The sequence below is a fragment of the Camellia sinensis genome, chromosome 1 (genome assembly GCF_055761805.1).
Source record: "Camellia sinensis isolate YWXY chromosome 1, ASM5576180v1, whole genome shotgun sequence".
Classification (NCBI taxonomy): Eukaryota; Viridiplantae; Streptophyta; class Magnoliopsida; order Ericales; family Theaceae; genus Camellia; species Camellia sinensis.
This window is the reverse complement of record NC_138961.1, coordinates 38,419,957-38,444,677: the sequence shown is the minus strand read 5'-3', so window position 1 is coordinate 38,444,677 and position 24,721 is coordinate 38,419,957. Positions and strand designations below refer to the sequence as shown.

General features: G+C 43.4%; 2 protein-coding genes across 2 annotated transcripts in view; both read right to left on the bottom strand.

Moving 5' to 3' along the window:
• Positions 1–24,721, bottom strand: part of LOC114264949 (putative caffeine synthase 2) — a 31,619-nt gene that overhangs the window by 6,437 nt on the left and 461 nt on the right. The gene's annotated exons all lie outside the window — the stretch shown is intronic.
• On the bottom strand, positions 9,930–24,591 carry LOC114302674 (uncharacterized). Its single transcript, XM_082923307.1, has 5 exons — positions 13,307–24,591; positions 11,686–12,846; positions 11,051–11,599; positions 10,864–10,962; positions 9,930–10,394 (listed from the first exon to the last, which is right to left on the bottom strand). Exons 3-5 carry the CDS (start codon positions 11,294–11,296, stop codon positions 10,095–10,097), a joined length of 645 nt encoding a protein of 214 aa, XP_082779433.1. The 5' UTR covers positions 11,297–11,599; positions 11,686–12,846; positions 13,307–24,591; the 3' UTR covers positions 9,930–10,094.

Genomic DNA, 24,721 nt, shown 5'->3' with positions numbered 1-24,721 from the left:
TCATGTGTAAGCACCTTTCTTGAGTCCATGTTGGCCATGTCTTAAGTAGTATTTGTGCTTATTTTGCCATGATATAGCACTATTTTTAGTTGGTTTAGACACACCATGCATGCTTTGCATACTTGTCTTGTAATGTCATGAAATTGCCTTAACATGCTTTGTGCTTTGAGCCTTCTTTCTAGCATGATTTTGGCTTAGCTTTGTGAAGCTTTTATGCATGTTTTGATGTGCTTGAGGTCTGATTTTGGTCATTTGGGTCAACAATGACTTGCTTAGTGTAGCTACCATGCAATCCCCCTTTGTAGGCCTTGAGTGTTGGATCCTCTAGCATGCCCTACTTGCATCATTTCAGTGGTTTGGCACCATTAGTTATGTCATTTCAGTCCATATAGTATGCTTGTATACTTGCATTTATGGCCCCTTTGATGTTTCAAGAGGTTTGTGTTTTATGCTCCATGTTTGGGTCATCATGCATACCTTTAGACTTAGGCCATTTAGATGCCATCTAGGTGTGTCTTTGACCTTCTTTTGGTCTGCTTTAGGACTGTTTTGAGTCCTTTTGTCCCTTTGAGGCTTGCCTTGTATGACCATGGTTTAAGCCCCTTTGATAGCTTTGAGCCGTGAACCTTACTTGCATGCTTTAATTGTTTTGTTTAGTTGGGTTGGCACCATCCTTAACATGATTTTTAGAGTTTATCATGCTTGCCATTTGTCCATGTTTGTCCTCTTTTAAGTGTGCTTAAAAGTCCCCTTTCTATGCTTAAGTATTGGACCATGTTTGCATACATGTTTGTATATACATTTGCTTTCATGCGTTTAGCATATTAGCCACTGTTTTGGGCTTAAAAGTTACTCCTTCATGCTCAAGTTTTGGACCATGTGTGCATGAATGCTTGTGTGTACATTTACCTTGCATGTTGTCACATACTTGGCCCATAGGCATGTTGTCACATACTTGGTCTATTGGCACGTTGTTGCATGTTCAAGTGGTGTTGCATTTGGCATGCATCTTGGGTTAAGTTGCTTTACATGTTCCTATGCTAAGTCCCCTTCACATGTTGTTGCATGTTGGTCATTAGCATTATTGTTACATGTCTAGCATGCTTGTTTGCTTAGGTTGTGTGAGTAGTGCTCATCACTTGCTTGCACGCTCATATTGCATACTTAGCTTGCATGCTTAGGTTGCATTTTGCATGCATGCCTTGCCTCTTGAATTGATTGTGATAGAGGTTGGGCCTATTGTTTGTTTTGGTTTGCATTTCATTTGACACCAAAATGCACAACTTGATTTCTTGGGCCATCATGCATCGAAATGCGTGATTGGTGGCCCGAGGGTCGAGGGCCATCCTCCTTTGAGTCATGAACATGATAAGGAGTGTGGTGGTGCAAGCATTTGTTTTGAAATGCATTGCCATGCCTTGTTTGCCCTCTGTTACTGTCAAAACAGGATTCTGCAGGAAGATATGGTCGACCGACCATTCTCAGTGCCGGCCGACTAAATATCTTTGGCTGAGAGCCATACCAATGGTCGATGACCACTTTCCCATGGCCGGTAACCATTCCTCTTGGCCGGTGACCATTCCTCATGGCTGGTGGCATCCCACGGTGTTCATAGAGTGTTCCATGGGATTTGTGCAATTTTCAGAGTCATAAAATGGTGAAAACAGAGGCAGCTTGTGCATGGTGGTGGATTTCCAAGCGGAGCCGAGCTGTAACGCCCTCAAAATAACAACATTAAACCAATCAATAAAGATATGCATTTATATGTAAAAGTTCCACATTCTTCCATTTATCAGAGTTTCATTACAAAAGTATTACATGTTAACAACAAAAGCAAATGCCCTATGGGCTTACAGCTTTCCAAGTTAACACTTGGTTACAACAAAAGAGTACTAACTCATTTACACGTTAAGCCCTTGGCTTGAATTTACATGTAATACATCAAAAGTAAAACGACAAAAGTATGTCCGCCTCTAGCCTCCCAAGCTATGTCCTTGGAGGTGACATGCTACCTGTACCTGAAAATGATATTCCCATATAGGGTGAGCCACAGCCCAGTAGAAATACACTAAACCAACCATGAACAATGACTAAAAGATTAGCAATTGATAGATGGCCAACACTGATACATTCACATAAATCACATATTTATGTCATACGACTTATGAGTCCAAGTTACCTTTCATTTTCCCTTTTTCAACAGATAAGCATGTTAGCTCTATCATCATTTCAACAGATATGTATAAAAACTATATCCCACATTCACAGATAAGCATATAAGCTATATCCACATTCCCAACAGATATGTATAACAACAATATCCCACATTCACAGATAAGCATATAAGTTGTATCCACACTTCACAAAGATAAGCATATAAGCTCTATCTTCACTTCTCTAGACAAGCATATGAGCTGTATCTACGGAGTTCATCCCCTATCTTCTCCCAACACTATCCGGTTTAGAGGTAGATCCCCCATCTTCCCCTAAACCGCGGAGTACATCCCCCATCTCCTCCTCTACACATAACGTATACAAACACATTGGTTCTATATACAATCACTCAATACATACAGTTAATGTATTCTATCAACCGTCAAATTTCATGACACATTCTATTGATTAGTTTCCGTTTGCCTAATCATCATGAATTGTCTACAACAATCACGACTATCCTCCACCGATAGCCCAAAGCAATTATTTCTAAACAGAAAATAAATGCACAAATGGATATTCAATCAACATTTCATTTCCTCATTTCTCACAATTAATCATCCCAATTAATCAAACAATGTAATTAGGTCATTTTCCATAATTAACATTTCAACCCTTAGGTCCCATTTTCATCAATGATTCAACATTTATTCCATTTCTCTATGCCAAACATGCATCTAGGTTTATTATGAATAAAACCCCAACTTTTGTAAAATAACACAAAAGCCCCAAACTTTCACCAAATTACCAAACCAACCCCAACATCTCAAAATACTAAAATTTAAAGACAAAATCCATAGAGAGGAGTAGGATATCCCTACCTCGAAGTTTGAGCCAAAAAGGAGATGAAGACTCGAAGATCAACGTGCTCCAAATCCAAACTTTTTCAGATTAAGTCGAAGCTCTCAACGCCCTCTAACTTTTTAACAAAGGCCCTAGGCTAGATTCACACTCTAGGGAGATCAAATCTTAGAGAGAGTGTAAGTGTAGAGAGAGAGAGTGTCTCGGATCTAGGGTTTGAAAGAAAAGGAAGTGAAAAACTGATGTTCAAAAACGCTACTGTCCGCTGATATAAAACACGCTCGCTCGAGCGAAGCCTTTGTCGCTCGAGCGACCAGACACAGAAAACCCTCGCTCGAGCCAAGAAGTTCTCGCTCGAGCCGAAAACTCAGAAGTGCGCTCGAGCGAAAGAATGCTCGCTCGAGCTAACAACTCAAACCCTCAGGTCTGCAACCAGAAGCACGCTCGAGCGACAGACTTCTCGCTCGAGCGAAGAACAAACCAGACCGCTCGAGCGAAGAAAGCTCGCTCGAGCCAAGAAATGCAGTTCTCAGGTCCAGAACCAGATACAATCGCTCGCTCGAGCGAAGCCACTCTGGCTCGATCCACCAGACACGAACTCAACTCTCGCTCGAGCGACCAACTCCTCGCTCGAACGAAGGTCCAAAAATCTGCACAGCAGCACTAGGCTCCCAAACACAACCAACCTGTAACAAACCTGCCCAACACATCCTATAACTCAATATACAAAGTAAAAAGGATGCAAACAAGATAATAAACAACTACCAACATCCACGGACACATGTCCGGATCACTGTACAACAAGGGTAAACCCGGGACCGCTATACGAGCACGCATGCATTGGACCCTCTTCCCGAGGCTGTTTTACCGCTTTATTAGCTTAGTTAATTGGCTTAACTAGTTAAGTGGTCTGTAATTAACTAATTAACTTGTTAGTTGATTAATTTGTATTATTTATTCGGTATCTCCGAGAGAGAGCATAACTGTGTAATAAGTGTGGGTGCGTATGTGCATGTCTTCCAACCCCCACTTCTTTCTCCCTTTTACTTACCTGCTTTTGATGGTTAGTATTTGGGCATATTTCAATTAGCATCCTTATGCTATGCATGTGTGCATTCATTCATTTGTATTGCATGCACCCGGCTCGGCACATCATACTAATCGCATAATATTTCAAATCTAACTTGAATACATGTTATCTGTTGCATTTCACATGACATCTTAGAATAGCCGAGCCTATTTCTAGTTGCATTTTGCATGTGTTGCATTAGCTATCTTAACATGAACTAGGATCATGCATTTGATTACTAACTAGGTTCTGTTTTGGCTTGGAGTACTAGGTAAGCATTTACGCTTTAGCATCCTTGCATGTGTGTGAGTGTTGCCATGATAGTATGCTTACCATGAGGCTATTTGCGTATGTGATGTAACTGCCTCAATGCCTGTGGGTGAAGGTTGGATTGCTTGAATTGGGCCAAATCATTAAAATCCGTATTTTAGCCTACTTGCGAGTAGCAAAACTCAAACCATTTTTCCGAACAAACGGATATGCAATGCTTTGTTCCAAATTAGGCGATCTAGTCTATACTTGTTTTGCTGCGCGCATCACATAGTAATTCTAGCTAATTAATCGGAATAAGAACGCATAATGTTTTCAAAATTAGATATCATGGTTAGTAGAGGCCGATCTTTGATCGGGTGAGCGGGGGTGCTCATAGCTGACCTTCCCCAATCGTACCCAAGTTCCCGAGCCGAGGCAACTTTGGTGATGACGGACACGTGGCCTTAGGCAAACGAGTCAGGGTTTCCTAAATTCCCCCATAAAAAAAATATTTAGGTGGCGACTCTGTATCTGGCAAAGCAGTCCATGTTTGGCACTTCTTTCTAAAAAATCAGTTTTTCAAAATGATTTGCCGGATTTGGACTCTTTGGTGATTTATCAATCTTGCATTGCACTTTGCGAGACTAGATTCAGAACCGTGACAATTTGAGTCCGAACTGTAGTGAGCCCAAATGAATAGAACGGGATTTCCCTCCCGGGACGTTCGGGGATATCTACAGTTTCTGGCAACTCTGCTGGGGAATTAGAGAGCTTGACTCGAACTCATGATATTTTGTTTTGATTACACTTACGTGTTTCTTTGCATTGCATGTGCATTGGTGCACCTAAGTCACAGTGTTTGCCGTCTGCTATTCTTGAACGGTTTGCTAGAGGCGCACTTCGAGAAGCGTGCCATAAGGCTGACCGGTTACGGGCTCTACCACGATGGGAACACAAACCCCAGTTGTTACCGAGGCACCCTTTTTGACCATTCGACCTAGTGCATATTCAGAATCCATAGTGACCATTCCAAGCTAGGATAGGTCGCTTACCCGCTAGGTTGTTTGAAACCGCTGTGTGCGTAGTGAAACCCTAGCTCCTGACAAAATAGGACAGGGAAACCCTACCCCAATATAGTGGTGTATTGGCTTTCATTTGCTTGTTATATGTGCTTTTAGAGTTGTCCTCTATAGGGAATGCACATATCCGTTTGCAAGTCTGGGCATCAGGCCTGTGGGCACCAGTATCGATATTCTGAGAATTAGTTATATCCGTGGGTATCCGATTTAGTTTTACGGTAGTGATTTTGGGGAACAGTGATCAGTAGTAGAGTACGGTTATTCAACTACGCTTGTGTCTGTTCTGATTAGGGCTGAAATGCTATGTGTTTTCTCTTTCAGTTCAGAGATTTAGTATAGAATAGCTAGTGTTCTCCCTTGTTGAGGTAAGACAGATATCTGATTCGTCATTCAACCAGTTGCGTCAGTCACTGTTCAAGTTCAGCGGACCTATGATGACACAAAATGCAGAGGAGATTGTGGTTATGGCAGCTGCGTTGGACCGAGGAACCATCTTGCGGGATGAGACCAATGTTGAAATACCACATCCGCCCAGGTCGCCTATTGCGTGCCCGATCTGGGAACCCCAAATGTTTCAAGCTCGTGAACCCACCAGGTTTGAGTTAATGGAAATGATCGGCGACCTCCAGAGATCTATGGCCGATCTGGCCTATGGGATGTCGGCTCCACCACCAGCCACGTCATACGCCGGGAACTTCATGCCGCAGGAGCCCCCGCTACTGGGGCGAATTGTGATCGAGCTCAGCCAACCTGAGGTTGTTTCAAGCTATAGCAATGACGTGTCAACAACAATTGGGTTTTGCTCTGATATAGCAACCCAAACCCTTGATCAAGTTGAGGCTAGAGGCAAGAATAAGATGAAGGTAGACACTAATCCCATTGAGCAACTACTGTGGGCAATCGAGGCTTTGAAAGCCGAGGGGTTCAGTAAACAGCAAGTATTCGCAGTTATGACTAAGACTGTGGATAATGCTTTCCACACTCCAACAAAAAATCGGGATAAACCCCATCATGCCAGAACAGTTCCCTCCAATCCCAGCCCTGCATTGGGAAAAGATCAGAAAGCCAAGGCAGCACCTGCCGATCCTTTTTCGAGTACATCCAGCAAAGGTCCACAGACTTCAAAGTATCTGCCCCTGAGGGCGCAGAGTCTTTCACGCCCTCTACATGCCTTTCTCTAAGGCACTTCAAATCCTGGCGGAAAAGGGTCATCTCAAACCTCTTGAGCCTCAACCTCTCCCTAGTCATCTTCCAGCAGGCCATGATGCTACTCGATACTGCGCGTATCATCAGCAAACCAGTCACAGCACCGACAACTGTTTTCGTCTCCGTTGCGAAGTGCAAGATTTGATTGACAATGAAGTCATCCTCCCGCCAAGCTCGGCAAAGTTTGTCACCGCCAGGTTGTTGGATTTCGAGGATAGCGCGAGTATGTGATCAGGGATTGGACTACCTGCGGGCGGCACTCAGTTTGCTTCAGATGCGGCGTATGGCACGCACTGTTTTGAGCATTTGCGAATGCTAATTTTTGTAATTTTTGGCTTGGGTATTGAGTCAGTTCTTTGGTTTTGCTTTGAGTTTGTCTCATTGTCTTGAGTCAGTATTTTTTTTTTTTTTTTTTTGCTTAAGGATTTGTCTGGTTGTATCGAGTTAGTCCCATTGTATAGAATGTCAGGTGATTCTAGGGTTGTTGCCTCGAACACCATTTTTTGTTTTGTAATTATCCCTTTTGCTTTGTTTTGAGTCTGTCTCTGCTGTGAAGCCAGTTGCAACCAGGAAATCCGAATGAAACAGCGGTGGCTGTCATGTTTTTTTTGTGCTTATTGCTACTTTAAGCCTGTTGTGCCAGCAAGTTTAGATTGAAATAGCAGTACATCTCACCTGCTCTTCTGCACCTTGAAGTCATTGTAATGACCTAAGTTTTTCAAAACTTTTTTTTAACACCGTGGTGAAAACAAAGAGGAAGGAATTCCTCGGCTTTTGCAAAAATTTGATCGTTTGAGAGAAAGAAAGGCATGCTAAGCCCTTAATCAACGAAATCATGCTTGTTAGTGTGAGTACTGAGAAGGACCCTGGTTTGATCCAGATTGGTTCCACACTGTCTTCAGCGTGAGCGATTAGTCGTTTTCTTAAAAATTTTCAAAAGATGTTTTGCCCAGTCTTGTGAAGACCGGTATGGAATCGCTTTTGAGATTGTGCAGCCTAGGATCACTCTCAGCCTCAAGATTCAGCCCCTTTGCTTTCAAACCTTGAACGTGCATTCAGAATGTTCAATGGCCAAACCGCAACGTGAGGCCCGTGGGGCCAGATTCGAAGCAGCCCTTGAACAAAAGGCACCAAAGTCAGATCAAGAAGATCAGATGTCGTCAAGACAAGCTTATGAAGCTAAATCAGAAGCACCTCTCGAACTATGGGCAATAATGTCCAATGCGCTCGAAGAGCCGAAGATGGATCCTTCCGCAAATCAATACAACGACCGTTCTCCTGGATTCAGATGGCTTCAAAATCCTAAAACCATTTGGCATGGACAAAGCTACACTTTTACCCTTGAGAGGCTCGCTGGGCCGAAAACCCGGAAGGGCGACCTAGGCAAAAGTTAGAGCAAAGAAAACAAAAGAATACAAAAAAGAGAAAAAGAAAAGAAAAGAATACAAAAAAAAAAGAGAAAAAGAAAAGAAAAGAATACAAAAAAGAGAAAAAGAAAAGAAAAGAATATAAAACAGAGAAAAAGAAAAGAAAAGAATATAAAAAAAAAAGAATTGAAAAGAAAAGAAGAACAACGCTCGCAAGGTTGAAAACCCGGAAGGACGACCTTGGCAAAAGTTAGAGCGTAGAAGGTGAGAATTAAAACCCAAGTGAACCTGACACCCGGAACTACGTAAGACTTGATTCCCATGTTTGGGATACGTAGGCAACTTCATCCTGAAGTCCAGCCACCAACACTTTTAAGTGACTGTGTCCATATATTGGTTTTGACCATCTTCGTCTTCTCTTTATCCGAGAGTTCGTTTGCGATCATCATTAACGAGGACTGTTTACAGTATGCTGCGGCATTATCGAGACAAGGGGCAACTTTCTGTTGCCATGAGTCACCATTCAAACAAGGGGCAACTTTCCATTGCCATGCAGCTCTCTTCAGGCAAGGGGCAATCTCCCTTCGGATCCAAGGTTGTGCATCTCGAGAGTAAGTTTCATGCTCGTTGAGCACTAGCTGTTTGCCAAAACGGTTTTTGAGAATTTTTACTGAGTTTGACTATTTTCTCAAAAATTATTCCATCTTTTCCAAAACTAGACCATTTCTTGGACCCAAAAAGGAAAATTTTCAGTGTCATAGCCTGACTTGCATGATTTTCAAATCAAAAATCGAACAAGTATGTTAATTTAACTCTCATTTTGGTCAAAATTGTTTTAGTAGAAAACCAAAACAAAAAATGGTCAAAATAATGAACTAAGGGGCACAGTTGAGTTGGGTTTCCTATCTTTCCCCCATCGCCAGCATACTTGCCAGAAAGGGCACAACTGGAGCTGTCTGTAAAGGGCTGAAAGCTCTCTCACCCTCCGAGCAACGAGGTATCAAGCCAAGTGCGAAGCACAAGTCGGAATGGATCAAGATGCTCCATTCCCTCATCCGAAGCATCAACTAGACGTCGCCGGAAGAAGTAGCTGTGAGCTAACAGTGTTAGGCATAAACCCACAACCTCTTGTTTATCCATCAACCACTCAAGGGAGGGATAAAAAAAATGAGAGATTGAAGAACAGAGAGATGTGCGTTGAGAGAAAAAGTGAGAAGAGGGATTTTTTAGAAAAATAGAGCCTGAGGGCCGAGTGATGTGAGAATCACAAATGAGAAAGGGTGGGAAACAATACCCGGAGAAACTGGCTCCTCGCGAACTGAGAGGTCTCTTGTCTTTGTAACACGTCTGTGTGTCGTGTCTTTTGTTTTGTTTACCTCAACTCTTGTTTTGAGTTTGCTCCAAGCATGTCTCGATGTGTTTAGGTAGTGTACCTTTTGTTGAGTCGTAGGGGGGCTGTGTTCAGTCGTAGGCTCAATACCCGGTCGACAACTCATTTCTCAATTTCAAAAAGATCGTTTGTGCTCAGAGTGCTGTGTCATTCTCCACATATGTGCAAAGCAAGATTGGTTCTTTCAATAGTCGCAGGGTTCAACCCAAGCCATGTCAGAACAGTAGAACCAGGACCTATCCGAGACTATGTGGGTTTCGAACCGCGAAGCAAAAGAAAAGAGGGAAATTGTTGGAGCATCCGTGTTTGTTCCAACTTTTACGTGCCCCATTTTTGCATCCCGTCTTTTCAAGATTGAATTGTTTGTTCAAACTGGGTTGTGTGTTCAGAATGAGCAGTGGGTTGTATGTGTTGTTTTGACGTTAGCTGGTTCACTACTTGGTTATCACATTGCAAGTGTTCCAATTTTTAGACAAAAGATCAATCTCATTTACATTGTCATGTGATATAATGCAATGCGATGCGACGTATGAAATGTACAAATGCAACACTTTTTCAGACAAAAAGCTTGTTTCATTTCATCATCTTTTCAAGTACATAGTTTTGAGGAAAACAAAACCTGTCCACGGCAGTACAAAGTGCTCAAAATACTAGCTAAAAGGAAAAGAAAAGCAAAAAAGAAAGGCAACAAAAGTCTGGATCAATGTCAACTGGTCTCAGGCCTGAGGGTCTATCCTCATCCTCTTCCTGGACGAAGGTCCAGGAGCATCATTGCCAACTCCACCATCTGAGCCCGAGCCCAAGTCATCTCCGATCTCCTCCTCGGACGACTCTGCCTCCGCCTCCGACTCTGCCTTAGACTCATCATCGTCAGGGATCGGTGCCCGAGAGCTGCTCCTAACATGAGTGCGCCTCGCTTTGGTGCGGGGATATACTGCGCCTCCTCGCCCTCCTCCTCGAGCAGGAACAGAAGGTCCAGCTGGAACACCTCCTGCAGTCGGAATCTGGAATAGAGGCTGAAAAGCACAAATGGCAAACGCATCAGTATGCTACGCAAAGCAGAGTATGAATACTGTGAGCAGTGTATGAATACTGTGAACAGTATATCAGTGCAGAATGTCGTGTTTGAATGCTACGAGCAGTATATCAGTACAGAATGTAGTGTATGAGTACAATGTATGAATACTGTGAACAGTATATCAGCGCAGAATGTCGCGTTTGAATGCTACGAATAGTATATCAGAACCAAATACAGTGTGTGAGTACAGTGTATAAATACTGTGAACAGTATATCAGTGCAGAATGCCGTGTTTGAATGCTACGAGCAGTATATCAGAACTAAATACAGTGTATCATTACAGCATACCAATGTCATGAGTGCCGTGTATGAAGTGTTGTGTTGGCGGTGTGATGCATCAGATTATGCGAAACAGTTTATGTAGAGTTTGAGACTGCGTTTGAAAGACTGTGGTTGACAGAACTTACCGGGATACTGTAAATGGCTAGCAAGTCGAAGCTCCGCTGTAGCATCCCCATCACGGAGGCAGTCAACTCCAGGGACTGTCGAGCATACTCAGAGGAAGCCTGCAAAAGTGTGCATCAGTATTCTGCAGAATATCAAACGGAATGAAATGAAATGACGGTACAAAATACAAAATGCAGTAGTGCATACCGGGGGCAAGTCGCAGAACCTGACTAGCTCATGATCAGCCGGAGGGGGAGCGATGGGGATCTGATAAGTCTCCCCATCCTGCCCTCTACATGTCATCATCGTGGGCAATGCTGGCCATCCAGCTCCCTGTCCTCTCCGGGATCCACTCCTACCACGTGCCCAAGCCATCCTCGGTGCTCCTGCTCTAGATGCCGGCGCCGCAGGCCTCTCCCTCTCAGCTCGGTGAGCACTACCCAGAGGTCGCATGATATAGGTCTGGACGTACTATGCATAGTCGGCCTCGCCTCTAAAGCCCTCCGAGTCCCAACCGATCGTACAAACGGCCATCTCCTGTGGGGTGTATACTTCTGTCCGCCTCATGGTCGTAGGAGGCAAACCTGGGACTATCTGCTCCGGCATGCCCAAGGTCTGGCGCAGGAAGCGCTAGCCTAGGTACCAGGCCCGACAGACCGGGCCCTCTAGCAAAATCCTGAACCGGGAGATATCCTGAGCGCCCTCATACCACTCCCGTACTGCGCTGGGCAATGTGGCCCATGGCTGCCAGGTGATCTTCAAACAAAATATAACTTGTTATCTACTGCTATTGAAAATGCAATACAAAGCGAAGCTTAAATGAATTGTAATGTTTAACATACCTCTGTCGCGGTGATGGTATCGAAATAGCGGCGGAAGAATATGAAAGACTCATGTGGTCTCCGCTCGCACCTCACGTCAAAGTGGTGGGAGAATGGGATCATGGGAGGCATCTCCTCCTCTGGTACTGGGGCAAGCCTCAGGAAGTAGGCGTATACCCACAACTATAGTATGACAGAACAAATATCAGTATGCTTATCAGATAAAGCAGAATGCAGAATAAAGTAGAAGGTGCAGAACCATGCATTGAGCAGTGCATTGTGTAGAGTGTACAATCCATGTAGTATACAGTCAGTGTAAAGGAGATTGCGTGTTCGCAATATGTGTAGTGTACAGTCAGTTGGCAGCAGATTGTGCAGTATATGAAGTGTGTTGTGCAATGTATGCAGTGTGTAAAACAAATTATATGTGTGACGTGGGTGCAGTATATGACCAGTGTGACGAAGACCGCAGTGTGTACAGTATACAGAGTACATAGAATGTAAAGCAGAAATGTAAAATAGAAGAAGAAGACGTATCTCCCAAGCCCGCTAGTAGCCTCTGAGCAGCTGTCCGCTGAGGCGAGAGGATGAACTCATATAGCCATAGAGTGTGGCCAAGCCTGCGCCACCCCAGTCGTAGCCGCGGATCCTGGTCACGTCAACCAGTGCACTCAACAGGCAAAGGGGCACGGTGTTCGCCCGGTCAGTAAAGAGGGTGGTCCCTAGCAGGAACATCAGAAAGCCGCGTGTGTACTGCTCCTCCTCCTCCCGAGTGGTAGGCGCCTGGATCCTGAAGTGGTCCTCGAACCATGAGTATCGTACAAATCCTGGACAAGCAAGAGGCGGTAGGTCGCCGAGCAGGTACATCTGAACGGCCTCCCACTCGTCCATATCTGTATCGAAGGGGATCGGATCACCCCCTACTCCAATGCCCGTGAGCATGGAGAAGTCGAAGGGAGTCATCGTCATGTCTCCCATGGCCGAAAGATGGAAAGAGTCGGTGGTGTCCCACCACCTCACCAGAGCAGCAAGGAGAGGCCTACTCGCAGTCAGGCGTGAGAGCCCCATGCAGAAAGTACCAAAACTGGCCTGGTCAACGATACGGCGAACTGCCTCAGGAAGCTTCATGTACCACCCTCGGGCCATGACATTCCCATACCCTCGGAAGGCATGGGAATTCCCCTGTGGTCAAAACAAATAGTTGCGAAGCAGTGTTACAAATACAGTGTTGAATGCACTCCGGATCAGTGAAAATACAGCATGTGTCCACGTCTTCAGATTCAAACAGATATCGGGTGCGGGTGTGCTCGCAGTGAACTCCAGCATATGATGCAACAGTTTGCTCGGATCATTTTAGTGAAAATGCAGCGTGTGTGCAGGTGTCCAGATTCAAACAGATATCGGGTGCCAGTGTGCTCACAGTGAACTACAGCATATGAATATGTCAGTGTGTTTGAGTGATTCAGTGACAATGCAGCGTGTGTGCACGTGTTCAGATTCAAACGAATACCGAGTGCGGGTATCCTCGTAGTAAACTACAACATGTGGTGTATCGGCGTATCCAGACTAAGCAATTAAAGAACAAGATCGACTATTGCAGTTGTGTTCTACTTTGTAGAAAATGAAATGGTGAAAAATATACCTCGGAAGCGCCGTAAGACAGATGTGACTCTGGCTCGCGTAGTAGAAGCTCTGGTGGTATGCCCCTAGCAAAACTCCTGAACTGCCGAAGTCCGCCAGGAGGCAACACGTGAATCGTCGGCCGGTAGGTCGCCGGGTCAAATGGTCGGACGCTCAAAGGCAAGAGCTCAGCCTTGGGGTCCATCTCCTGCTCCGGGGGAGTCCCACCCTGTGGAAGATCGTCTGCCATGCCGAGAATGATGTGAAAATGGCCGGAAGTGTGAAAACCGGGTGAGAATATGAAAAGTCAACTGAAAAGTCAACCCCGAGAGGGTGAAAAATGAACGGAAAGCTTGGAGTCCGAAAAGGGCACAGAGATCGAGGTAAACTTGGGGGAAACAAACCCCAAGTGGTGGAAATCCAGAAAGAAACACCGAATTTGAGATTTGTTTGGTTCAAAATGTTCAAAACGCGAAGGAGTTCACGAATCGAATGACGAAACGGGCCCAAAAACGAGGAAAAGCGAGGGTAGAAGGTTGGAAAATGACTTAGAGAGATGGGGGAAGGTTTTTCGAGCAAGAGGCAAGTGAGGAAATAGGGCTAGGAGCCCTATATTTAAAGACCCGTGCCGAATTGACAAAACTGCCCCGATACAGGCATTTTTGGCCGGTCGGCCAAATATTTGGCCGATGGTCTTATTTTTCAGCCGGTGGATGGCCGGTGACCTCCCCCAATGGTCGGTGAATCTCCTACACCCTTGTTTGGGTCAGATATGTGGTTTGGGGTCTCCATTGCTCAAGATAGTGCAAGGAACTGCATTTTGAAGCTTAATCTATCTTTGTGCCATGCCTTCTGTGCGTAGCACTCGAATACGTGCAAGGTGTATCCTTTTCGTATCCTTTTGTATCTTGCAAAGGCTTGGGAACTACTTCATCATCCCTTGCATTGATATGTACTATTCATTTGCATTGTCGTGCATCTCAAAAGACGCGCGTTGTCACACATTCGAGTTCACATGCTTTGTCATGCATCTCAAAAGACGTGCATTGTCGCGCATTCGAGTTCATTTGCATTGTCATGCATTTTTCAAAAGACATGCGTTGTCGCGCATTCAAGTTCATTTGCATTGTCATGCATTTCGAAAGACACGCGTCGTCGTCCATTTGTGTCTCATTTGCATTGTCATGCATTTCAAAAAAAAACAAAAAAAAAGTTATCGCGCATTTGTGTCTCATTTGCATTGTCATGCATTTCACAAAACAAAATACAAAAAACAAACATGCATTGTCATGCATTTTCTTACCATGCATTGTCATGCATCAATATAAATATTGCACTTGCATACATACATTACATGCATATTGTATATATTGCATTGTAGATTGCATGCATTTGTTGCATTATCCATCTACGGCCTGCGCCTTTCCATGTTGAGCTTGGTCTGGTATGTGCCCGTACTTTTCACGTCGAAGCACGGTTATGATATTATGTGTTCGCAACTAGTGTTGTGGGTGACGGCACCATTTCTGTGTTAGACGTGGTCTATTTGTGTTCATGCCTTTCCTAGGCAAGATACGGTTTGCCCGCAGGCCTTATCCATTCCATCTATTGCATTCGCTGCATTATCCATCTATGGCTTGCGCTTTTCCATGTTGAGCTTGGTCTGGTATGTGCCCATACTTTTCACGTCGAAGCATGGTTATGATATTATGTGTTCGCACCTAGTGTTGTGGTTGACAGCACCATTTCTGTGTTAGACATGGTCTGTTTGTGTTCATGCCTTTCCTAGGCAAGATACAGTTTGGCCGCAGGCCTTATCCATTCCATCTACATGCACATTGTATATATTGCATTGTAGATTACATGCATTCGCTGCATTATCCATCTACGGCTTGCGCCTTTCCATGTTGAGCATGGTCTGGTATGTGCCCGTACTTTTTGCGTTGAAGAACCGTTATGATATTATGTGTACGCACCTAGTGTTGTAGGTGATGGCACCGTTTCCATGTTAAACATGGCTTGTATGTGTCCATGCCTTTCCTCGGCAAGATATGTTTCGGCCGCGCGCGTTATCCATTGCATTTTTTTTCATTGTAAATATTGTGTTGAACATAGCTTGCATTATCATACATCTTTCCTTACATGCATTGTAATGCATTGTTCCTTACTTTGCATTGTCATGCATTCTTCCTTACTTTGCATTGTCATGCATTTCCTTACTGCATCATCTAGTATTTAGGTTGCATTGTACATAGCTTGCATTGTCATGCATTCATTGTATTGTACATAGAGAGTATTGCATGCATTTGCTGCATCCTTCATCCATCGCTTGCGCCTTTCCATGTTGAGCTTGGTCTAGTATGTGCTCATACCTTTCGCATTGAAGCGCAGTTATGATATTATGTGTACGCACCTAGTGTTGTGGGTGACGGCACCGTTTCTGTGTTAAACATGGTTTGTATGTGTTCATGCCTTTCCTAGGCAAGATATGTTTTGGCCGTGCACTTTATCCATTTCATTCATTCATTGCATTGTAGTGTAATGTGTTGTGTCTAGCATTTAGGATCGTGGTCTTTCCTGAGTAGAGCATGCCTCACTTATATCATCCCACCCAATTACTTGTATCTTGTGTTTCGTCTGCACACACATAGTTCTGCATGTGTACGTGCCTATTCCACTGATGGGATTGTGGTTTGAGGGTGTTAGCACCTTTTCTATGGTAGACGAATTTTGCATCTCCAACATCTTTATGATATTTGTGTGGTTTTGTACTGCTTATAGTTTGATCATCCCAAATGCATTGCACATCATTTGCATTGTTTATACATAGTTTTGTAAATATTGCATATCATTTTGCATCCATTCCACATTGTTATGCATTGTCACATGAGTTGCATTGTCATGCACTCCTTCGCTTGCGTTGTCACGCAGTTTTAGATTGCATTGTTATGCATGTTGCTAATGATATTGTACCTGTTAAGTTTTCTTTCTCTTTCAGGCACGATATTGTATGTACGGTTCCTTTGAAGCTGGCACAACCAGACAAACCAGACAGGTATTGTGTTCTCCGCGTGAGACGTAACGAGAATTGCATAATTCTCTTACATCTTTTCTGCATTGTAATGTAGTTGGATTTGTGTTTGATTGCTTAAACTGTTGCATTTATTGTATGTATTTGCTTCGTTATAGCTCTCTTTGCATGATCATAAGTTATGCTCGGCTTTGTGCATTGTCTTGCATCTTGCCCCCGCCTTCGGGCACATACCTTTATCTGTAGCTTGTATGCTTTATCTAAGTCTTCGGCCTTGTCAAAAATGGGTCGTCTCTGGGCTTTGACACTCACTCCCGTCATTGTTATGACTTTCGAGTTCTGTCAAAGAGGAACAACTATAGACACCCCATTTTTGATCGTCCTCAAGACTCGGACGTCACCGTTTGAACACTCGGTGATCATCCATGTTTGTGTTCATCCTGAGTTCTTGGAGGTCTTGGCCATGCGCCTTGCCTCAAGACCTCTCGACTTGCCTGTTTTATGTTTGGTTTTACACCAAACACTTGTTGTTTTGCTTCTGAGGGTGGAAAATGGCTTGTTGGCCATCCCCACACCTCACCGGCCATGGCTTGAGGCCACCGGCCCTGTTTTGTTGCTACCGACCATTGGTAATGGCCGGCCGGCACTCTTTATGGTCGGTGTAGACACCCCATTTTTGACCGTCCTCAAGACTTGGACGTCACCGTTTGAACACTCGGTGATTATCCATGTTTGTGTTCGTTTGGAGTTCCCGGAGGTCTCGGCTCGCGCGCCTTGCCTCAGGATCCCCGAACTCGACCGTTTAGTGTCTGGTTTTGCACCAAACACTTGCATCTTGCCCTTGAGAGGCAGGGTAGGGCTTGTAGACCATCCCTACCCACCACCGGCAGTGGCTAGATGCCACCGGCTGGTTTTTGCTGCCACCGGCAATATAGTTTGCCGGCCGGCACTCTTTGTTGCTGGTCGGCACTATTTGTTGCCGACCGGCACTCTTTTTGGCCAAGATGGCATTTTTGGCCGGCCGATTGCTGTTCATCTGCTTTTGCAGATATTTTTAGACAGCTGTATTGCTTTTGCTCCCCTCCATACACGTGTATGGAGGGATCTCCCTCTTGCAAAGCTTGTCTTGGAAGCTTTACAAGAGGCATATAGAGAGAGGCTCTCTCTAAGGGTAAGGAAGAGCTTTTAGACATTTTTGAGAGAGGAAAATACAGACCAAGCTCTGGTTTTTCTAGGGTTAGGGTTAGATATACACTCTCTATCTCTCTTTCCCTCTTATTTGCACACTAGGTGTTTTGTGTCTCACTATTGCACACAAACACCTAGTGTTTCACCTTCCTCTTGGAGCTGAGGTTCCAAAGAGTGTGTTTTGAGATTTTGGTGTTGGATTCAAGCTCAAGAAGGCCATTGGAGCACCATTGTTGAAGAGGACTACAAGGGTAAGAAACTAGTCCCTTTTTCCCCCATTTTTGCTTTGATTTTATACCTATCTTAGAGCTGTTTTTGTGCTTGTTGTATAGCATAAAAAAGTTCTTTTTTTAGGCCCTCTTTATTGTTTATTAAGAGTGTTTTGTTGTTTGAGGGTTGTTGACCACCCTTAGGCCTTGAAAGGCCTCATTTCGAGCCATTTTGTGTTAGCTCCGGGATTTTGGTGTTGAGGTCTCTTCACCACTGAAATCTTGAGGGATTTCAGTGGTGAAGATGATGCTTTGAAGTCCCAAGAAGGAGAGGGCCACCCCCTCTCCTTGTTGTCCTTGAAAAGGGCATATTTTGGCCTCTTAAGGAAGCCTATGCTTGAGTGTGTGTTGAGCATGTTTGGTTTGTTTTTCATGCTTATATATCCATAATATAACATGATTTCAAGTTGGTTTTGGAACTTCATGCATGCTTAGCATAGTTTCCATGTAATGCCTTATTTGTGCCTTAACATGTTCTAGGTTGTTAGCCTTTGTTGGAGCATGTTTTTGGCTTAGTCTTTTGAAGATTATGTGCTTATCTTGACGTGTTTTAGCTCTGTCCATAGTCGTTTGGGTTGATCTTTGCATGCTTGACATAGCTCCTTTGCATTTGGGCTTGTTGGCCTTGAGTATGTGCATGTGTAGCATGATATCTTTGCATTGTTTTGGTGATTTGGGGTCACTTTATATGTTATTTCAGTCCCATTTCCATGCTTGCTTGATTGCCTTGCATGCATCTTTAATGCCTCATAAGCATGTGTTGCATGTCCCATGTTTTGGCTATTGTGTATGCCTTTGTATTTGAGCCACTTAGATGCCATCTAAGGAGTCCTTTGGCCTTGTTTTAACATGCTAAAAATCTGTTTTTAGTTGTTTAATGCATGCCATGTTTGGTCTTGCTAAGTGTAGTTCAATCCCCCATTGGTTTGCCTTGAACACTTGGACTATTTGTTGCATGTTTTGGCTTGATTTTGTTGCTTGGTTTGGCACCATCCTAACATGATTTCAATGCTCATGTTGCATGCTAATTGTCCATGTTTCCTTCTTTCAAGTGTGCTTGAATATTGTTTGATTTGTGCTTAAGCGTCGGTTCTTATGTGCATGTGTGTGTGCATGCCATTTAGCCCTCACTTTTTAGCACTTTGGCTACTGTTTTAGGCCTTTTTTAGAGCTGCCTAATTCATGTATAAGTCCATATTGCCATCCATTTGCATTGCCATATGTATGCTTGCATGATTGCATAAGTGCCTTGCCATGTCATGTTGCATTCCTAGCTTGTATGCCTAGGTTGCATTACATCTTGCATGCATTCCTTGTCCCTTGACTTGGGTGATAGGGATTGGGAGTTTTGTTTGATTGGTTTGCATGCATTTGAAATCGAAGTTGCATACTTGGTTCTTTGGGCCATCATGCATGGAAATGCGTGATTGGTGGCCCGAGAATCGAGGCACATGCCCCTTTGAGTCATCACAATGATAAGGGACATGGTTGGTGCATACATGCCTTGAATTGTGTTGCCATGCTTTGTTTTGCCCTCTGTTGCTGTGAGTTGCAGGTTCTGCAGGAATACTCTGCCGACCGGCAGTGTAATGTGCCGACCGGCACCATTTTCTCTGCCGACAGATTCAATTTTGTGCCGATGGCCATACCACACTGCCGGTGGCAATTTCAATCAGCCGGTGGTGATCCTCTCTGTCCAAGGGATCAGTCTTGGGGCTTTGACAGCCTCCAGAGGAGGAAAGGAAGGAAAACAGAGGCAGTCCATGCATGGTGGCACGCTTCCCGAGGCCTTTTCCTGCTTTAATTAATTTATTTAATTCGTTAATTAAATTAGTTAATTTGTAATATTAATTAGCTTGCGTAGTTAATTAATTTGTAATATTTATTCGATCCCTCCGAGTGAGGGTAAATCTGTAATAAGTGTGTGTGGGTGGTGTGTATGTCTTCCAACCCCACTTCTTTCTTCCCTTTTATTTACCTGCTTACGGTGGTAGATTATGGCACGTTTAATTTAGCATACCTCATGATATGCATGTGTGCATCCATGCATTTGTATTGCACGCATTAGGCTCGGTACATCACGCTAATTGCATTCGTACTTCAATTCCCAAACTGAATACGTGATAATTGTGCATTTTCACATGACATGTTTAGGATAGCCAAGCCTATTCTAACAACACTTTGTATGCGATGCATTAGGCACTTAACATGGACTTGGATCATGCATGTTTGCTAACAAGTTCTCTGTTTTGGCACGGAGTACTATGTAAGTATTTCTGCTTTAGCATATTACATGAGTGTGAATATTGCCATGACAGCATGCTTAACATGTAGCTAGATGCTTATGTGTTAAACTGTTTTGGATGCCTGTGGGTGAAGGTTGGATTGTTTGAGTTGGAAAAACTCATTGAAATCCGTATTTTAGCCTACTTGCGAGTAGCAAATTCCCAAAGCATTTTCAAAACGAACGGATATGCAATGTTTCTTTCCAAATTAGGCAATCTAGTCTATACTTGTTTGCTGCGCGCATAACATAGTAATTCTAGGCTAACAATTGGTTTAAGAACACGTAAAGTTTTCAAAAACGGATATCACGGTTAGTAGAGGCCGATCTTCGGACCGGGCGAAAGGGGGTGCTCATAGCTGACCTTCCCCGATCGTACCCAAGCTCCCGAGCCGAGACAACTCCGATGATGACGGACACGTGGCCTTCGGCACCGAGTCAGGGTTTCCTAAATTCCCCATTTTTAAAAATATTTAGGTGGCGACTCTGTATCTGGCAAAGCAGTCCATGTTTGGCACTACTTTTTCAAAAATCTGTTTCTCAAAACGATTTGCCAGATTTGGACTCTTTGGTTCAAATTAAGAACCGCGACAACAAAAATCGCGAGTCCGAACTGTAGTAGCCCGAGGCCTCCGCGCGGGCGCCGTCTACAGTCGGCCGACCATTGTTTTGGTCAATTTGCCATTTTTGGCTGGCCGATCACTGTTCATCTGCTTTTGGCAGATATTTTATGCCAGCTGTGATAGCTAGCATCCACAATGCACCCCCTCCATACACGTGTATGAAAGGATTTCCCTCTTGCTTAGCTTGTTTTGTAAGCTTTGCAAGAGTGAATATCTATAAAGGGAGGGCTTCTCCTTCCTCCTAGAAAGGTTCCAAGAAGTTCCAGAGCTCTAAGATTAGGGTTAGAGGATTGTGTATCTATTCTATCTCTATATCTCCTTCTCCTTGCATTTTGTGTGTGTTTAAGGTGTTTTTGTTCATAGTTTTGCATACAAACACCTAGTGCTACACTTTCCTTTAGCTACTGAGGTACTAAAGAGTTATTTTCAGAGTTCTTGAGTTGATCTAAGCTTGGAGAGGCTGCTGGAGCCTTGTTCTTGAAAGAGGTCTTCAAGGGTAAGAACTTTACCCCTTTATTCCCCATTTTTGCATAGGCTTTTAGCCATCCTTGAATCTATTTTTAAGCTTAGTGTATAACTAGTAAAAGTTCTATTTTTACTTGCTTTTGATAGTTATTTAAGGTCTCTTTGAGGTTTGGGGTTGTTTGACCCCTCTTAGGCCTTGTTTGGCCTCATTTTTGTGCACTTTTGGTGAGCTCCGGGACCACCTTGTGTTGGCCTCCTCTTTGGATTTCAGTGGTGGGGATGGTGTTTTGAGGTCCTAAGAAGGAGAGGGCCATCCCCTCTCCTTGTTGTCTTCAATACTTGCCATTTTAGCCTCATGTGTGAGCACATTTCTTGAGTTCTTGTTGGCCATGTCTTAAGTAGTATTTGTGCTTATTTTGCCATGATATAGCACTGTTTTTAGTTGGTTTAGACACACTATGCATGCTTTGCATACTTGTCTTGTAATGCCATGAAATTGCCTTAACATGCTTTGTGCTTTGAGCCTTCTTTCTAGCATGATTTTGGCTTAGCTTTGTGAAGCTTTTATGCATATTTTGATGTGCTTGAGGTCTGATTTTGGTCATTTGGGTCATCCATGACTTGCTTTGTGTAGCTACCATGCAATCCCCCTTTGTAGGCCTTGAGTGTTGGATCCTCTAGCATGCCCTACTTGCATCATTTCAGTGGTTTGGCACCATTAGTTATGTCATTTCAGTCCATATAGTATGCTTGTATACTTGCATTTATGGCCCCTTTGATGTTTCAAGAGGTTTGTGTTTTATGCTCTATGTTTGGGTCATCATGCATGCCTTTAGACTTAGGCCATTTAGATGCCATCTAGGTGTGTCTTTGACCTTGTTTTGGTCTGCTTTAGGATTGTTTTGAGTCCTTTTGTCCCTTTGAGGCTTGCCTTGTGTGGCCATGGTTTAAGCCCCTTTGATAGCTTTGAGCCTTGAACCTTGCTTGCATGCTTTGATTGTTTTGTTTAGTTTGTTTGGCACCATCCTTAACATGATTTTCAGAGTTTATCATGCTTGCCATTTGTCCATGTTTGTCCCCTTTTAAGTGTGCTTAAAAGTCCTCTTTCTATGCTTAAGTATTGGACCATGTTTGCATACATGTTTGTATGTACATTTGCTTTCATGTGCTTAGCATATTAGCCACTGTTTTGGGCTTAGAAGTTACTCCTTCATGCTCAAGTTTTGGACCATGTGTGCATGAATGCTTGTGTGTACATTTACCTTGCATGTTGTCACATACTTGACCCATAGGCATCTTGTCATATACTTGGTCTATTGGCACGTTGTTGCTTGTTCAAATGGTGTTGCATTTGGCATGCATCTTGTGTTAAGTTGCTTTACATGTTCCTATGCTAAGTCCCCTTCACATGTTGTTGCATGTTGGTCATTAGCATTATAGTTACATGTCTAGCATGCTTGTTTGCTTAGGTTGTGTGACTAGTGCTCATCACTTGCTTGCACGCTCATATTGCATACTTAGCTTGCATGCTTAGGTTGCATTTCACATGCATGCCTTGCCTCTTGAATTGATTGTGATAGAGGTTGGGCCTATTGTTTGTTTTGGTTTGCATTTTATTTGACACCAAAATGCACAACTTGATTTCTTGGGTCATCATGCATCGAAATGCGTGATTGGTGGCCCGAGGGTCGAGGGCCATCCTACTTTGAGTCATGAACATGATAATGAGTGTGGTGGTGCAAACATTTGCTTTGAAATGCATTGCCCTGCCTTGTTTGCCCTCTGCTGCTGTCAAAACAGGATTCTGCAGGAAGATATGGTCAACCAACCATTCTCAGTGCTGGCCGACTAAATATCTTTGGCTGATAGCCATACCAATGGTCGATGACCACTTTCCCATGGCCGGTGACCATTCCTCATGGCCAGTGGCATCCCATGGTGTTCATAGAGTGTTCCTTGGGATTTGTGCAATTTTCAGAGGCTTAAAACAGTGAAAACAGAGGCAGCTTGTGCATAGTGGTGGATTTCTGAGCGGAGCCGAGCACGCATGCATTGGACCCTCTTCCCGAGGATGTTTTACCGGTTTATTAGGTTAGTTAATTGGCTTAACTAGTTAAGTTGTCTGTAATTAACTAATTAGCCTGTTAGTTGATTAATTTGTATTATTTATTTGATATCTCCGAGAGAGAGCATAACTGTGTAATAAGTGTGGGTGTGTGTGTGCATGTCTTCCAACCCCCACTTCTTTCTCCCTTTTACTTACCTGCTATTGATGGTTAGTATTTGGGCATATTTCAATTAGCATCCTTATGCTATGCATGTGTGCATTCATTCATTTATATTGCATGCACCTGGCTCGGCACATCATACTGATCGCATAGTATTTCAAATCTAACTTGAATACATGTTATCTGTTGCATTTCACATGACATCTTAGAATAGCCGAGCCTATTTCTAGTTGCATTTTGCATGTGTTGCATTAGCCATCTTAACATGAACTAGGATCATGCATTTGATTACTAACTAGTTTTTGTTTTGGCTTGGAGTACTAGGTAAGCATTTACAGTTTAGCATCCTTGCATGTGTGTGAGTGTTGCCATGACAGTATGCTTACTATGAGGCTATTTGCGTATGTGATGTAATTGTCTGAATGCCTGTGGGTGAAGGTTGGATTGCTTGTATTGGGACAAATCATTGAAATCCGTATTTTAGCCTACTTGCGAGTAGCAAAAGTCAAACCATTTTTCCGAACAAACGGATATGCAATGCTTTGCTCCAAATTAGGCAATCTAGTTAATATTTGTTTTACTGCGCGCATCACATAGTAATTCTAGCTAATTAATCGGAATAAGAACGCATAATGTTTTCAAAACTAGATATCTTGGTTAGTAGAGGCCGATCTTTGATCGGGCGAGCGAGGGTGCTCATAGCTGACCTTCCCCAATCGTACCCAAGTTCCCGAGCCGAGGCAACTTTGGTGATGATGGACACATGGCCTTAGGCAAACAAGTCAGGGTTTCCTAAATTTCCCCATAAAAAAAAAATATTTCGGTGGTGACTCTGTATCTGGCAAAGCAGTTCATATTTGGCACTTCTTTCTAAAAAATTGATTTTTCAAAAACGATTTGCCGGATTTGGACTCTTTGGTGATTTATCAGTCTTGTATTGCACTTTGCGAGACTAGATTCAGAACCGTGACAATTTGAGTCCGAACTGTAGTGAGCCCAAATGAACAGAATGAGATTTCCCTCCCAAGACGTTCGGGGACGTTTACAAATTATGGAATTTTTTAAAATATTTAAATGAGGGTTTTATATATATACATATATATATATATATGTATATAGTCATGGTTAATTTGGTCATTTGATGAGTTAATCCAGACTTTGGCTTAATTCTCCAATTTATATTCTACTCCCTCTGTGGGATTGAATAGTCCATCATTTGTGGGATACTATATCCGAATGGATTATTAGTCCATACTTCAATTTTTTAACCAAATATCAGATTAATAATTTTATTGGACTAATAGTCCAATCCCAAGCACATACCCACCCAAACAAACATGGCCTAAAGG

Bases quoted from the DNA above. Each gene is read 5' to 3' on its own strand.
- LOC114302674 (XM_082923307.1), bottom strand. From the start codon at position 11,296: ATGCGACCTCTGGGTAGTGCTCACCGAGCTGAGAGGGAGAGGCCTGCG. The intron at 10,963-11,050 runs GTATGCACTACT...ACACTTTTGCAG, and splicing joins GGTTCTGCGACTTGCCCCCG to GCTTCCTCTGAGTATGCTCG. The intron at 10,395-10,863 runs GTAAGTTCTGTC...TGTGCTTTTCAG, and splicing joins TAGCCATTTACAGTATCCCG to CCTCTATTCCAGATTCCGAC.